Here is a 15,488-nt window from a genome sequence, read left to right on the forward strand (position 1 = left end):
ACGGAAGCAATATTGTTACAGGTTCAATAAAGACTTTAAAAACTGTCCATGTTAAAAAAAGAAAAGGTTGAACATAGAATTACTACCTGCAATTCCACTCCTAAAGATACACCCAAGAGAAGCGAAAACATGTTTTCACAAAAATATGTACAAAAAATGTTCATAGCAGCCTTATGGCACCCCGCTCTAGTACTCTTGCCTGGAGAGTCCCATGGACAGAGGAGCCTGGTGGGCTGCAGTCCATGGGGACGCTGAGGGTCAGACACGACTGAGCGACTTCACTTTCACTTTTCGCTTTCATGCATTGGAGAAGGAAATGGCAACCCACTCCAGTGTTCTTGCCTGGAGAATCCCAGGGACAGGGGAGCCTGGTGGGCTGCCGTCTATGGAGTCGCACAGAGTTGGACACGACTGAAGCGACTTAGCAGCAGCAGCAGCAAAAAGTAGAAATAACCAGATGTCCATCAGCTGATGAATGGGTAAGCAAAATGTGGTATATTCATGCAAAAAATTATCATTCAGCTATGAAAAGAAATGACATACTGATGCCACCTCCAGTACGGATGAGCCTTGTACACATTATGCTACGTTAATGAAGCCGGTCAAAAGATCACATGCTATATGATTCGATTCATGTAAAATTTCCAGAACAGGAACATCCATCGAGATAGGAAGTGGATTAGCAGGAAATGGGGAATGACTGATAGAGGGTGCAGCAGTGTTTGAGGTGAGGATAATGGAAATATTCTGCAATTAGGAACTTCCCTGGTAGTCTAGCGGCTGACAATCCAGCCCTCCAATGCAGGAGAGGCAGGTCCCATCCCTGGTGGGGAAACTAGGACTCCATATGCCTCGGGGCGCCCAAGCCCATGTTGCGAAAACTACAGAGCCCACGTGCTCTGGAAGCCACGTGCCGTAACTAGAGAAAGTCTGCCAGCTCCAGGAGGACGCTGCGTGTGCCGAAGCTGAGAACCCGACCCAGCCAAATAGAAAATACATATTTGTAGACAATATTCTGCAACTAGACAGTGATTGTATAAGATTATACAACCTTGTGAATATAATTTTACACTTTAAGAATGGTGAACTTGTATGTGAATTCACACTCTAATAAGAAGGAGGTGAAACTGCCCAGAGGGGAAATAAGGAAAGTGGACCATCCCAGGGTTCTACCCAGACCACCGCTGGGACTGGGCAAGGCGCTTCTCCTTCCACCTCTCCTTTTCAGGCCCCCCACCTCACCCCACTGTGTTCTGAACCCACCCTGGCCTCTTCCCCAGCAACGCTCACCCCATGGCGAGGCTCGCTCACCCCCCGGGGCCCCCGGTGTACTCACCCAACTGGTTCTGATGCGGTGGCAGTTCGCATTTCCTAGTAACTAGCGTCTGGAAGGAGGGGTCCAGGGTGCGGAGCGGCCCTGTCTACCCCCCGCGATTGTTTGCTTGGGTCCTGGTTGTTGCCATGGGCCCCTGAGAGCTTGGCAAACTAGGACTTGGAGAAGCTGGTACTGTGGGTGGGGGTTCAGGGTGATTCTTTTTCACCGAGGTCTCTGTTTCGAGGTAGGGAAATCTATTCTCCTGGGCTCAGAATACCCTGCAGCCCGAGGTGAGTGGATCCAGGTTTCCTAACACACGATGATTATTCGCTTTTACCCAGCGACCTCCTACATGGCCAAGTACAACGTTGAGCCCTTTGGGGGAAGGGGTGGTGGCTCCATTACAGGCTTCAGAGTCAGACGGGCTTGGGTTCAAATCCTAGCTTCCCATTTCTGGGCTGTGAGTCTTCAGAAAAGTTTCTTAATCTCTCGGGTTTTTCATATCCTTAACTATAAAATGAGGATACCCCTACCTGTTTCCAAGTGGTTTGATAAGGTTGTAATGTTCTCAGCACAGAAATGGCAGACTGAGAGTTCCATGCAGGCAGGGACCCGATCCATCGTGTTTACTGCAAACACGTGTTTACAGCGTGTTTACCTCCCCAGCTCTGCCCTCCCGAGACAGCCCAGATGTCACCCGCCCCGCTCCACACCATGGCTCAGCCGTCCCCTCTGCGCGGTGTCGGGGGTTGCCCTTTCCTCTACCCCAGTCTCCACTAATTGACATCCGCCCTTTCTTCAAGGTCTGGCTCAATGTCACCTGCATCCCACTGGGGTGATTTCCATGCCTGGATCTTCTCCCTGTTTAGGGTGGAGCCTCCAGAGCTGAGGCAGAGGGGCGGCTTCCAGCGTGACAACAAAGGGACGAACTGCATGGGCATCTCTCTGGATAGGACACCAGCTTCCTCTCTACCTCTGTTTGCTTGTCTGTAAACTGGACTTAATGACAGTTCAGTTCAGTTCAGTCGCTCAGCCGTGTCCGACTCTTTGCGACCCCATGAATCGCAGCACGCCAGGCCTCCCTGTCCATCACCCAGAAGGTGATGTTTAAATGAGGCGATGCACTTAGTCTGGGGCCTGGCATGTACAAAGCCTTCAATAAACACTGTAGATCTGTGTTAATATGGTAGCCATGTGGGACAATCTATAATAAATTAATCAAAATTTAAGTTAATTAAAACTAACCACATGCCGGGAGAGATTCAGGGAGGGAAGAGGAGGTGACAGAGGATGACATGGCTGGATGGCATCACCAACTCAATGGACACGAGTCTGGGCAAATTCCGGGAGATAGTGAGGAACAGGGAAGCCTGGCATGCTGCAGTCCACGGGGTTGCGAAGAGTCGAACACGACTTAGTGATTGAACAACAACAACCGCATTTCACATGTGACAACTGGCTACCAGTGATGTCCACTAGGAAACCCCCCCAGATACAGAACATTCCCATCGCTAAAGAAAGTTCCATCGCATAGTGCTGTCAGTTATGATGATGATATCATGAATTTGTGGTCTGGGTCAGGAAAAGTGCTTAAGGGTATCTCTAATACCCCTCTGCTCCGCATAGCTCCTGGGGGGACCCCCAACTCCTCCACCTGGCCCTGCCTGCCCAGTCTCTGATGTCCCCAGGGGTAATCGGAGACCCTCCCATCAGGAGGATTAGGGTGAGAAAGGAGACTGGTGAGAACCAAGCAGGATTAGGGGCTAATGAGAGCGCAGTGGAGGAACCCAATCTCTGCCTGCTGCCTGCCTGGCAGGAGGTGGGTGTGGGTGGCGGCAGAAAGAGGCTGGAATGTGAAGAGGGGAGGGACCAGAGGGTGGAGAATTACCTAACTGCTCCAGAGTGTATGAAGCAGACGCCCTGGACCGAGGGAAATGGCCAAGGACGGCTCCCCTTCTCCCGCACCCGACTCTGTCAGGGCCCAGAGCAGGGAGGTTTCAGCACTCACCCGCCTCAGCTAAATCGGTCCCAAGATAGCCCAGGCATGGGGACCTGCAGTGTCTTGAGGGTGGGAGAGCCCTGGAAACAGGGCCTTGGGCTAGCCCAGCTGTTGGGTCCGAGGCTAGGCCAGGGGAGAGTTTCAGCCCACTTGGACCCGCCTCCCAAGGCCTGGAAGAGGTAGCCATGTAGCTATACTGTGGTCTGCAGCAGACGCTTCCGATAGCTGGAGGATAAATCTCTTAGAGGTGCACCACCCTTGACAGTCTCCATGTCTTAGTCAAAGGACTGGGGAAACTTCTGGGTTTAATTCATCACCTGGCAGAGTGGTGGGGCACCCCTCACTGATCAGATGTTTAAAATCCTGCGGAACACCGGTACCACCTCCCAGGCATCAGCATGCCCCTCCTCCCCCTTAGGACCCAGGGGATGTGGGATCATGGACAAGGCCTCCTGTGTCCTCGTGACCTCTGCCATGAGAAGGGAGGTCAGCAGGGCTGAAGGCGCAGGACGGGCACCGCAGGAGAGAATTTGAAAGACAGGAAGAGCAGTAACCCGCCCCGTAGAAAAACAAGCCTTTAGCAAGGACACCTTTTGAATTCCATTTTTTCTGCCCAGCCTGCCTCCTCTTGAATATGGACACTTGTTGCAAAAAGCCACGAGCCTCCCACCCCGAAAGAATGACTGATATATTTACGAGACTGCCAGCCGGCAGGGCTGGGTGAGGGTGATCCTAGCCAGACTGTAGGTGCAGGGTTTCTTCATCAGTGAGAGGGTCGGAGAGGACAGCGCTTGCAGGGAGCACACCCATTGATTTGTTAGTATTTGCCGCCTGCGAAGCAGCACCCGGATTAGTACTCTTTCCCCCTGAAGTTCCCCTGGAGGCCTGGGAGCACTGAGGGGGTTCAACAGGCACTCAAGCTGGACACCCACACCTTGGGAAGCCAGCCTCATTCCCTCCCAGCCTCCTGTCCCTGGCAGGGGACCTCTGACACACCCTGCTTTCCCCACCTACTCCCCACCCACCCCCCAGAATCGTCCAGAGCCAAGCATGGGACCTCAGTTAATCCCAATTATGTAACGTGCAATCCGACGGTTAGCCAAGGAGGAGGCGCCCTGGAGCCACGCCCAGGAGCTGGGGCAAAAGACCTGGCTTGGTCAGGGCCACGGAGCAGGCTCGGCCTCTGACCGCAGTGGCCCCCATCCCTGCAGCCTCACCCAGCACCATGAGCGGCCGAGTGGGAGACCTGAGTCCCAAGCAGGCAGAGACCCTGGCCAAGGTGAGCTGAGGCAAGGGGCAAGGGCTGAGGGGCTGAGGGAGCACGGGGGCCAGAACCCTCCCCCTGTGCTGGGCTCAGCACGTCCTCAACACTGTCTCTTGGCTGTCACCTCACCCGGGGTCAGGTCCTACGGTGTCCTGTGACGTCCGCCCTGTCCAGGGCAGCGGCGGGGGGGAACAGCACCGCTTGCAGACGGTAGGGCAGGTGCCAGACCCGGAGAACTTTATCTGACCTGCCCCCTCCCCACCTCCCCGTAGGTAGGAGCTGAAGATGCTGAGGCTCTGCCCTCGGACTCTGTTCCGTTTCACTCCCCGGGACCCTGACAGCTCTTACCTGTCTGTAGGAGCTGAGAGTCAGGGCAGAGTGTGTATGTCATCCCCACGGTCAATGGGGAAAAGGATGCATAATTACCAGCCGTGTTTTCACGGAAAATGGGATGGAAAAAAAGACGCTTTGGGGGGCTAACGAATGAAAAGAACAAAGAATATTCACCCCTCAACCCAGCTGCCCACCAACCCACCCAGCTGCCCACCAACCCACCCAGCCATCTTTTCCTTCATTCCTCCTCCCACCCCGCCCCACCCAACGATCTCTCCTCCTCCGTCCATTCACGCCCCCATCTCTCCATTCACTGGTCTCCTCTTCATTTTGTCCCATCCGTCCGTCCATCCACCCCTCCTTTCTTCTATTTACTCACCCATCTAACCTTCCATTCACCTCCCCATCCCTCCGCCCGCCCACCTTCCATAACCGCCGGCCAGACTGCACTGGAAGAGAAGGAAAGAAACTGAAAAAAAAAAAAGTATCACTGAGTCTGAGCTCAAGGCTCAGTGTGAACACCTCTTCAACCACCGTCTCTCTTCCCAGTTCCGAGAAAATGTCCAGGACGTGTTGCCCGCCCTGCCCAACCCGGATGACTATTTCCTTCTGCGCTGGCTCCGAGGTGAGAGTGGACATGGGGGAGGTCAGGGCAAGGGGCAGCAAGAGGGACCTGGTACCAACTGCTCCAGAAGGACCCATGGCTCTCAGGATCCGACCACATCATCTTGCCTCACAGTCAGGTCCTGGAGAGGGGAGGGGACAGGAAAGGAAGGTCCCCTCTAAGGCCCCTGGTGCCCCTCACAGCCCCACCTCCTGCCCAGGACCAGGACAAGATGACTGCAAGGCAGCCTGTTTCACACCTCACCCCTTCCTTCCATCTTCCCACAGCTCGGAATTTCGACCTGCAGAAATCAGAGGCCATGCTCCGCAAGGTGAGACGTATCCCCCGCCCCAGAAAACTTGGTGAGGGTGTTTGTTGGGGGCAATTCCTGCCTCCAGCCTCTACCTCCATCCCCTCCTTACCACTCATTTCCCTTTCAGTACATGGAGTTCCGGAAGACCATGGACATTGACCACATCCTTGAATGGCAGCCCCCCGAGGTAAGCCAACAGCGCCCCCCCACACCCCCAGTTTTTGACAGACATGTCACCCAACAGCCTCAGCATCACTGGGGACTGTGAGTAGAGGGCAGCAAGCCTAAGAGGCCTGTGGAACCCCTGGGAAACTGCAGCCAACTCTCCTGTAATAATTATGAATATTTCCTATTAAGAGCCAAGCTTGGGTTAAGACTTTACCTGCATGAACTCATTTAATCCTCACAAACGCCTGAGGTGGATACAGATGTACCCATTGTACACATGAGGACACTGAGGCCCAGCAGTGGTTAAGCAGCCACCCAAAGTCCCAGAGCCCCTAGGTGGAGCTGGGATTTGAGCTGAAGCCTTCAAACACAGGCTCTTCAGCAGCACAGTTAGCTCGTGGCTCTGAGCCCTTACCCCCTGGAGCCTTGCTCAAAGCATCCTGTCTAGGTGGGAAAGAAACTTCGCCCACTGAGGAGTCGGGAAGAACAGACCCACTGTGGTGCCTTAGCTAAACAACAGTCCTGGTTTCATTTGCGGAGCACAGGCTCTGAGTCAGGCAGGCTGCTATGCCAGTGTGATCTTGGGGACTTTCCCCAGCAGGAGGGGGAATGGGGCTCAGAGAGGTGGTGTCACTTGTTCAAGGGTGCTCAGCAGGGAAGCAGCCGCATCTGTTTTTTGAAGCAAGTCTGTTCATCTTCAGTATCCATCTTTTTCATCACTAAACCCAACCCCTCTCCATGGAAACGGGCATGGGAGACTTTGCGGGCAGAACTCAGGAGCCCAGAGGCCTCCGGCAGGCCTGGCTAAGTCCTGCCTTTGCTGTGCATCTGCCGTGAGCAAGGGCCTCCCTGCAAGCCCCTCAGCTTTCTCACCTGGACAGTAGGGCCGCCCTCCAGAGAAGGGAAGGTGCTTGTACCATGGTGTGTATAAGCTCAGACCACCCAGGGCAGCCTGGTTTGGCGAGGGGGCGGGGGTGGGGCGGCGATCTCTGGGCTTGGTGGCTTACTCGTGTCCAACTCTTTGAGACCTCATAGACTGCAGCCCACCAGGCTCCTCTGTCCATGGGATTCTCCAGGCAAGAATACTGGAGTGGTTTAGCCATGCCCTCCTCCAGGGGATCTTCCCAATCCAGGGATCGAACCAGGGTCTCCTGCATTGCAGGCGGATTCTTTTCCACCAGGGAAGCCCAAGGCGGTCTCTGGGAGGTTGCACACTGCCCAGTTCCATGTGTCCGTCCTCGCGCAGGTGATCCAGAAGTACATGCCTGGAGGCCTGTGTGGCTATGACCGAGACGGCTGCCCCGTGTGGTACGACATCATCGGGCCGCTGGACCCCAAGGGCCTGCTCTTCTCGGTCACCAAGCAGGACCTGCTCAAGACCAAGATGAGGGACTGCGAGCGCATCCTGCACGAGTGTGACCTGCAGACCGAGCGGGTGAGGCTGCCCGGGCCCGCAGCCCCAGGAACACACCTGCGCCCTCAACGTCACGGTCAGAGGGCTCTGGGCTCACACACCAGCTCCGACACGTCCCGGCTGTGCTGCCTTGGAAAGTCACCTCCCCCCTCGCTGAGCCTGTCTTCTCACCTCCAAAACTGACACGATAATAACGGTTGCAGAGATGAAGTTAGAGAACATGAGCATGTGGCCGGCACCTGGGGGCCTCTCAGCAATGCCAGCTACTACGTTTCCCTCTGAGTCTTTGCCCTTGCTGCTCCTTCTGTTGGGATAATCTGACCCCTAGTGCACACACACACCCCCCCCCCACGCCTCCGCTGGCTCTGCCCTATCCATCTTGCAAGGCTCAGACTGTCCCCGTCTCTGAGGCCCCCACTGGGTTAACGAGCGTCCCCACACCTTCTGTGCCTCCAGTCGCGGCTCTCAGCTCGGGACTGTGGTGACCCGGTTGCTGGTCAGTCTCCCCAACCAGACTGTGAACTCTAAAGATAAGAACTCTGGATTACTGAGCTACATGCCATACTCTCAGTGCCTGGCTCAAAAGAGGTGTTTAATAAATATTAGCTGGACAAACGGAGGGATGAGTGGATAAATGAACAGCCGTATGAAGGGAAGGATGGGTGTGAATAGCTGGGTCAATTAATGGATGGGTGGACAGGCAGATGGAGGGTGGATGGATGATGAACGGGTGATGGACCGTGGATGGACGGATGGTAAATGCACTCACTGTTTTGTTTGCTCATTCCTCTGGGACAGAGCAGGGAGCTGGGAGGAGTCCTGGGGGGTCACGAGCTGAGGCACCGTCTCCCAAGCTCTGAGCCTGCACCCTGATCCTTGCTCTTGTCCTTGCAGCTGGGGAGGAAGATTGAGACCATCGTGATGATTTTCGACTGCGAGGGGCTGGGGCTGAAGCACTTCTGGAAACCCCTGGTGGAAGTGTACCAGGAGGTGAGCAAAGGCCCCGGGCGCCCCTGCTTGCTTGAACCACCAGCTTGCCCAGCAGTGACCTGGCTGCTCGCTTAGAACCAGGATCTAGTGGCCGGCGGTGGCCTTTCCACCACTGCAGCCCGGGCCCCATCAGTGTGCTTCCCGAAGAGTGCACAGACCAGGCCTCGGGAACGGCACGTACTGACGCCGCAGGGCCAGCTTCCAACAAACCGTCCCCTGCCTGTCACCTCTGCTCTGTGACACGGCCAAGTCACTCTATCCCTCCATGCTCTATTGTCCTCACCTACAAAACGGGGGCACTGATTGTCTGCACTCCAAAGGGACATAGCCACACTTCTGTGGGTTGGTACATAAACTGCTCACACCACGCTTGGCAAACGAGCGTGCCTTCTCACTCACTCCATCGTGACCGACTCTCTGTGACCCCATGGACGGTAGCCCCCTAGGCTCCTCAGTCCTTGGGGCTCTCCAGATGGGAATGCTGGAATGGGTTGCCATTTCCTACTCCAGGGGACCGCCCCGACCGCAGGGATCGAGCCTGCGTCTCCTGCCTCTGCTGCACTGGCAGGTGAATTCTTTTCCACTGTGCCACCCGGGAGCCCCAGGAGTGAACATGCCGCAAACAGTAGCCACCATTATCACTGTACTACTGTTGCCATAGACTTACTCCAAAGCTGGTTAATATTACGTAAGTGTTACGAGAGTGTGGTCGCAGTAGTCTGTGGAGAGGTTTCCTCCAGGGACCATGGAAGTGATGGAAGGAAGGGAATCCCTCCGCAGCCTTCTGAAACCTCCAAGGGGAGGTTGCAAAGGGACAGGGGTAGGTGAAGAGGAGGTACGGCCTCTAACGGGGTCTTTCTTGGTTCCACAGTTCTTCAGCCTCCTTGAAGAGAATTACCCAGAGACCCTGAAGTTCATGCTCATTGTGAAAGGTGTGTGGCAGGTGACTGCTCTCCTCTGCCTCCAGTCCCCTATCTGAACTCTGGGGACAGTAATAGTGCCTCCTTTCCCGGAAGCAGAGAGGCAGGTTGGTTGCTTGGCTGCATGCGAATCACTCAGAGTGCCGAGAACAGAGTAAGTGCTCCATAAACGGTAAAATCTACGGCTGGTTTTCCTGCGAGAAAAGGCAGCTCCAACCCCAGCTTGCCCAGGAATCCCCCCTCACCTCTCCTACCCACGTCTATCTCTCCCTCCTCAAACTGCCTCTGCCATTGGCAGCCGGCGCAGCCCAGCCTGGCCTTTCCTGCCTACTGCCTTCTGAGCCTGCAGTTAGCTTATGCATTCATCCCGCTTTCCTTGAGTTGTCTACTCCTTGAAGGCAAAGGCTTCGATTCTTCACTTCTATTGTATCCCTCACAGGCTTGGGGCCAGGTGGGAACTCAACAGTATTTGGATAGTTTTTATTTGGGTGGGTGGACTGATGGAGAGGGTTGTATGCTGATGGTTGACTGGACTGGGTGATTCATTGCTCAGGTTGTTGTCTGCTTAGCTGGCCAGTTGGTCAGCTGACTAGTTGACTGCCTGGTGGTTGATTGCATATCTGATTGGCTGGTTGGATAGTTGTTAGTTTGGTAGACTGATTGAGTGACTAGTTAGTATTTTGGTTGCCTATGAGGGTGAGTGTCTAGTTGGCAGACTGGTTACTTGGTTTGGCTGGATTGTGGATTGTTGACTGCTGGTTGTTTGGATGGTTGGCTGGTTGGTTATTTGAATGATTGACTGACTGGAAAAGGCAGTTGGTTGGGCAGTTAGCAGGTTGTTTAACTGGCTGATTGGTTTTCTGATCGACTGACATGTCAGTTGGTTTGGTAGGGTTTGATTATTTGGTAGGGTGGCTAGTTGATTGGTAGGCTGGTTGATGGGTTGGTGAGAATTGATTCGTTGTTGGCTGGTCTGCTGGCTGTTTGATACATTGGGTGATTGGATGGTTGGGTAGTTGGCTGTTGGCTGGCTGGTCTGCTGGCTGTTTGATACATTGGGTGGTTGGATGGTGGGTTGTTGGCTGCTTGTTGGCTTGGTTGGATGGCTTGTCAGGTGCAGGGCATTGAAACTTGCCAACGTAACTCATGGTTCCTCCACGCTGTTGGCTCTGGAGAGAGTGGCCTGATGGAATTATTTTTTCCCCATTATACTTGCTTATATCTCTCCAGCCACCAAACTGTTCCCTGTGGGATACAACCTCATGAAGCCCTTCTTGAGTGAGGACACGCGCAGGAAAATTGTAGTGTTGGGAAGTAAGTCGTTCCAGCTCCATCCCCTGAACTCTATTCATGAACTTTGGAGAAAGTTGCTCCATCACCCCCATCTGGAGGTCCACACATCACCTGGAGTCAGAGGCTCCTCCTTTTCAAAGGTGTAGTGGGCCTTGCACCATGGGGTCTATCCAGTTGCCTCCATCTTACTCCCTGCCATACCTCTTTGGCAACTAAGGCCTCCACATCTTCCTCCTTATCAGTTTCAGTTTGGTTGCTGGTCAACCCCTGGGCTACGGGCCTCAGTTTCTTTATATTAACCTTCTATGGCCATGTAGGGGGAATAACTTGGATTGGTTATAGGGGTGGGGCCATGTGACACTTGAGAATCCAGAACACAGAGCTTTGCACGGGGCGTGAAGAAGAGTAATGGGCTTTATGACTGTGATGATGAAGCAGCAAGACGGGGAGGTCCTTCCAAAGGCCCCAGGCTGCCCCTCTTCCACCCAGAGGTCTGACTTGTGAGGACCATTTGCACACTGCCTGGCCCCCGACATGGTCCTTGACCTCATTGGGATTTAAAGTCTCCTTAAGGCAATTAGACAACATTAATCTTGACTACTCATCACCGGGAGACCATCAAAAATGGGCAAACCAATCAGCCAGGGAAAACATGTTTCCATAGCAACACAATGCCGGAAGACACTTCTACAGCCCAAGGCCCGAAAGGCTGGGGAATCAGCCCTGGCAGTCCAGCTCCTGTAGGGCTTCCCCTATCTGCCAAGCTCAGGCCCTCCTGGTAGGAATAGGGGGTGCTGACGGGACCCCTCCATGTTCAATAGTTACCCTTCAACCCCTCTGCCCACAGGCAACTGGAAGGAAGGATTGCTAAAGCTCATCAGTCCTGAGCAACTGCCTGCCCAGTTTGGGGGGACCCTGACCGACCCAGATGGGAACCCCAAATGTTTAACCAAGGTATGAAGAGCCCCAGAACAGGGGAGGGTAGAGGAGTCGAGCTGGGTTCCTTTCTCATCCACTCATTCATTCCACCAGCGTCTGTGGAGAGACACCTGTGAGCCAGGTATTGAGTTAGTCCCAGCCCTGCCCCAACAGAGCTCTCAGCAGCTGTTCAGGCAAATGAGAAAGGGGTGTATTTTGACCCAGAGGGATGAGCTGGGAGAGAAATTCCTGGAAGAGGCCCTGACTGAGGCTGGTGGGACACAGAAGGCTTCCCGCTGCGGGGTTGGGGAGGACAGGATGAGCAGAATACTTCCAGAAGATGGGGAAACGTCTCAAGCAGGAGACACAGCCAGAAAGATGCAATGGCTGGGAGCGGGGAGCAAGCCCATCCTGCTCTGTGTCGGCAGATCAACTACGGTGGGGAGATCCCCAAGTCCATGTACGTGCGGGACCAGGTGAAGACTCAGTACGAGCACTCGGCGCAGATCAGCCGCGGCTCCTCGCACCAGGTGGAGTATGAGATCCTGTTCCCAGGCTGTGTTCTCAGGTAAGGCTCAGGGCACCACCCACACCCCAGCTGGACCCTCACCCCTCGGGGGTCTCTCAGACTCGGCAGCAGCCCGTGCTCCTTCCCCTCCCCCCAACACAGGTGGCAGTTTGCGTCGGACGGAGGGGACATCGGCTTCGGGGTTTTCCTGAAGACCAAGATGGGGGAGCGGCAGCGGGCTGCAGAGATGACGGAGGTGCTGGCCAGCCAGCGCTACAACGCCCACATGGTGCCGGAGGACGGGAGCCTCACCTGCACGGAAGCCGGCGTCTGTGAGTCCGCCCTGGGTGGGCCCCAGCTCTGGCAGGATGGAGCCACCTGTCCCGCGGTTTAGAGAAAGTAATGGAGAGGCAGTGCCCCACCCCCGCCCCCGCCAGGGACATACAGCCTAGGTCAGTGCCATTCATCCACAGTTACTCATGCGGCCCACGCTCCAGCGCACGTGCGGTGTGCAGGGAGCCACATAGGCCTTGAAGGGGTTGAGAGCGTCGCAGGTCACAGGCAAGGGACAGCAGGGGAGATGGCTTTCCCCAGGAGGAAACCGGGGCTCTGAGAGGCAAGTCAGCTTCAGAGCCACACAGCTGCATGTGGCGCCAGGGTTCTAGCTCAGCCTGGTGGTGGCAGCATAACCCTGGGCAAAAATCCTGAAAGGCTTACCAACCTGGAGGCTTGGTTTGCTCACCTGTGAAGCAGAGGTTACGACTCCTACTTCTCAGGGTGCTTGTAAGGAGGTTTGTAAGTAGGGGAGGCAGGAGGTGTGTGTGCAGGCCTAGCCCAGCACCCCGCTTCATCCTCGGGGGCTGGGAAGCCTCTGACATTCCCAACTGCCCCCCGAGGACACCCCACCATGTGAGTGTCCAGGTGTGGAGACTACGGGATGCAGTGGCCATTGTTCTCGTTGCCAGTTGGTGCAACTAAAGCCAGGCTGGGCACGTGCCAGGGGGAGGTCAGGGTCTGTTTACAGGCCCTGCTCAGGAGGGGTAGTTCCCATGGGGGAGAGAGGAAGAGTTGGGGGAGTTTGGCCCACTTAGCAAACACAACAGGTGAGAACACAACCTCTTCTCCCCCATGGCTGGGGCAGGGTGCAGGGAGTATGGAGTCAGGCCCAACTACCCGTTTTTCCATCTGTCCCCCCAGATGTCCTGCGCTTTGACAACACCTATAGCTTTGTCCATGCCAAGAAGGTCAGCTTCACAGTGGAGGTGCTGCTCCCGGATGAGGGCATGCAGAAATACGACAAAGAGCTCACCCCTGTCTAGGCAGCTCCCTCACCTCCCAGAGACCCTGACCCTTTGCTTTCTGTCTCTGTATTATACTTCTCCCCACCTCCCTCCAAAAATTGTTCAGTAGTCCTCTTGACTCTGACACTAGTCAGAAGAGAAAGGGCTGCCTTGGGGAAAACTCAGGCGCTGTGATCAGATCAGAAAAGTAGGGGAGACACCACTTTGGAAGATGCTGAGGCTGCGGAAGAGGAAGAAGCAAGGGCAGGAACAAGAGGTGGATGTCCCTGCAACCCAAGAAACAGAAAAAGGAATCTCCCGGCCTTTGTCCTCACTTCTCCTGAGGCATTTGTATGCTTGAATTTCTTCCCCATGAGTTATTAGCAACTTGGGTCAGAGATGTATCTAAATTCTTTTTACTTCTACCTCTTATATAAGCAAATGCTCAACTAATGTGAAGTTGAATGGAGGTAGGGAGCAAATGGGTGTGCAAGATAAAAAGAAGTCTACAAGGGGAGATTTCAGCACCTCGGACAGGGGCTGTGGCAGGGATGGTCTCTCCTGAGCCTCACGTTACCCAGCCCCCAGATTTCTGGCAGTGGCTGCCCCCTGGGGTAGTTAGGAGCTGTCTATAGAAGGGTTTGTCTGACTCAAAACACACAGCTTTCCCAACCCCTCACTCCCACCCTTACCACTTCCCCTTGGAACTCACAGCTTATGTTTCAAGCACTTCCCTAAAAGCAAAGGAAGTCACATCTGGCTCTAGCTGCTTCCTGACAATTAAAAAAAAAAAAAAAATCACAGCTGTCATTCAGTGAGTTCTCTCGATGTACCATAGACGGTGCCAAGTGCTCTATGAGTTTAGCTCATTTCACGCTCACGCCTGCCCTGGGGTTACATATCACAGTCACATGTGCGTAAGGAAACTAAGGCTCAGAGAGGGGAAGTCATTTTCCTGACACCACACAGCATCCAAGACCCAGGTCTTTGTTTTTTTTTTTAACTCCAAAGACATTGCTCTTAATTGCTCCATAATACCACCCCCTAAGACTCTACTTTTACAGAGAAGAAGGAATATCTTAGATTGTCCAGTGGAAACGTCTTGGATGTCACCCTCTCCAATCCCAGTTTCTGGGCAGAAGAGGATTAAGCCCATTGAGCAGTTGGAACAATGGAAACCCCCGATGCTGATCAAGCAGGTCATCCAAGGAAACTCACAGCAGAGCAGGCAGGGTTTGTGCTTCAGAGCCCAGCATCCATGGCCACTGAGAAGTGTGGCCTCTTCTCATGACCCTGGGTGACTTGGGGAGACGCCACAGCTCCAGGAGCTTTCTGCTCCGGGGACACGGAGCTGCTGGCTTGAGCCCCAGGTCCTGATACATCTCTTGACAGGAGGAGAGGAGTTCCACAGAGAACATGGGTGGGTGGGGACCGAAGGACTTGAGGTTCCTTGGGAATGAGCTGAGAGCCCAGCCTGCTGGGGTGAGCCCCGCCACGGGCAGAAGAGGCCTGAGTCCGAGACCATTCAAGCTCACATACAGCAGCAGCCAGTATTTTCCATCTGCACTTAGGGATACATTTTATAGATCAAAAACAGCACTGGCCTCGTTTCCTTCAGCCCATGGGTGGCAGAAATAGGACTGGAACCAAAGCCTCCCTCCTCCCACCTGCTGCCTCCCACCCTCCCACCACTAATTCCCGTTGCTGCAGCAACTTGCCAGAACAGGACAAGACCGCCGACTCTCCGAGCAGGGGGCTGGGAGAGGGGTGGATAGGAAGGAGGAAGAAAGGGTTGTCAGATTTAGAAGAAGAAAAAAAGCAATACTTGGGACATGCTATTTATCTGAAACCAAAATTTAACTGGGTGTCCTATATTTTATCTGGCCACCCTACAAATAAGGGATGGGGAGGTAGGCAGAGAAGAGGCGGATGGATCCATGCTCTTGGAAGATGGTGGCAGTGTCTGCAGGTGGGGCAAGGATGTGGTGGGGGAGGAAGGCTCAGCATCGGGTCTCACCCTTGCTCACTCTAGGCGGCAGCAGGGGTGCCGAGGAAGAAGGGGTGGCCCTTTCCACCCTTGGGGCCGAGTCTGCTGTATTGTCAGGTTATCTGCATCTGTCCCAGCCCCTCGACCACACTTCACAGACCCCACTCTGGACAGAGGCGGGG

At 54.6% G+C, this 15,488-nt stretch overlaps 1 protein-coding gene across 1 annotated transcript; it reads left to right on the forward strand.

The window, feature by feature from the left end:
• On the forward strand, positions 4,460 to 14,122 carry SEC14L3 (SEC14 like lipid binding 3). The gene is made up of 12 exons (XM_005691630.2): positions 4,460 to 4,593; positions 5,461 to 5,536; positions 5,803 to 5,846; positions 5,956 to 6,015; positions 7,243 to 7,431; positions 8,305 to 8,400; positions 9,272 to 9,332; positions 10,551 to 10,634; positions 11,461 to 11,567; positions 11,960 to 12,099; positions 12,202 to 12,371; positions 13,237 to 14,122. Exons 1-12 carry the CDS (start codon positions 4,540 to 4,542, stop codon positions 13,356 to 13,358), a joined length of 1,203 nt encoding a protein of 400 aa, XP_005691687.2. The 5' UTR covers positions 4,460 to 4,539; the 3' UTR covers positions 13,359 to 14,122.

Source organism: Capra hircus, chromosome 17 (genome assembly GCF_001704415.2).
Source record: "Capra hircus breed San Clemente chromosome 17, ASM170441v1, whole genome shotgun sequence".
Lineage (NCBI taxonomy): Eukaryota > Metazoa > Chordata > Mammalia > Artiodactyla > Bovidae > Capra > Capra hircus.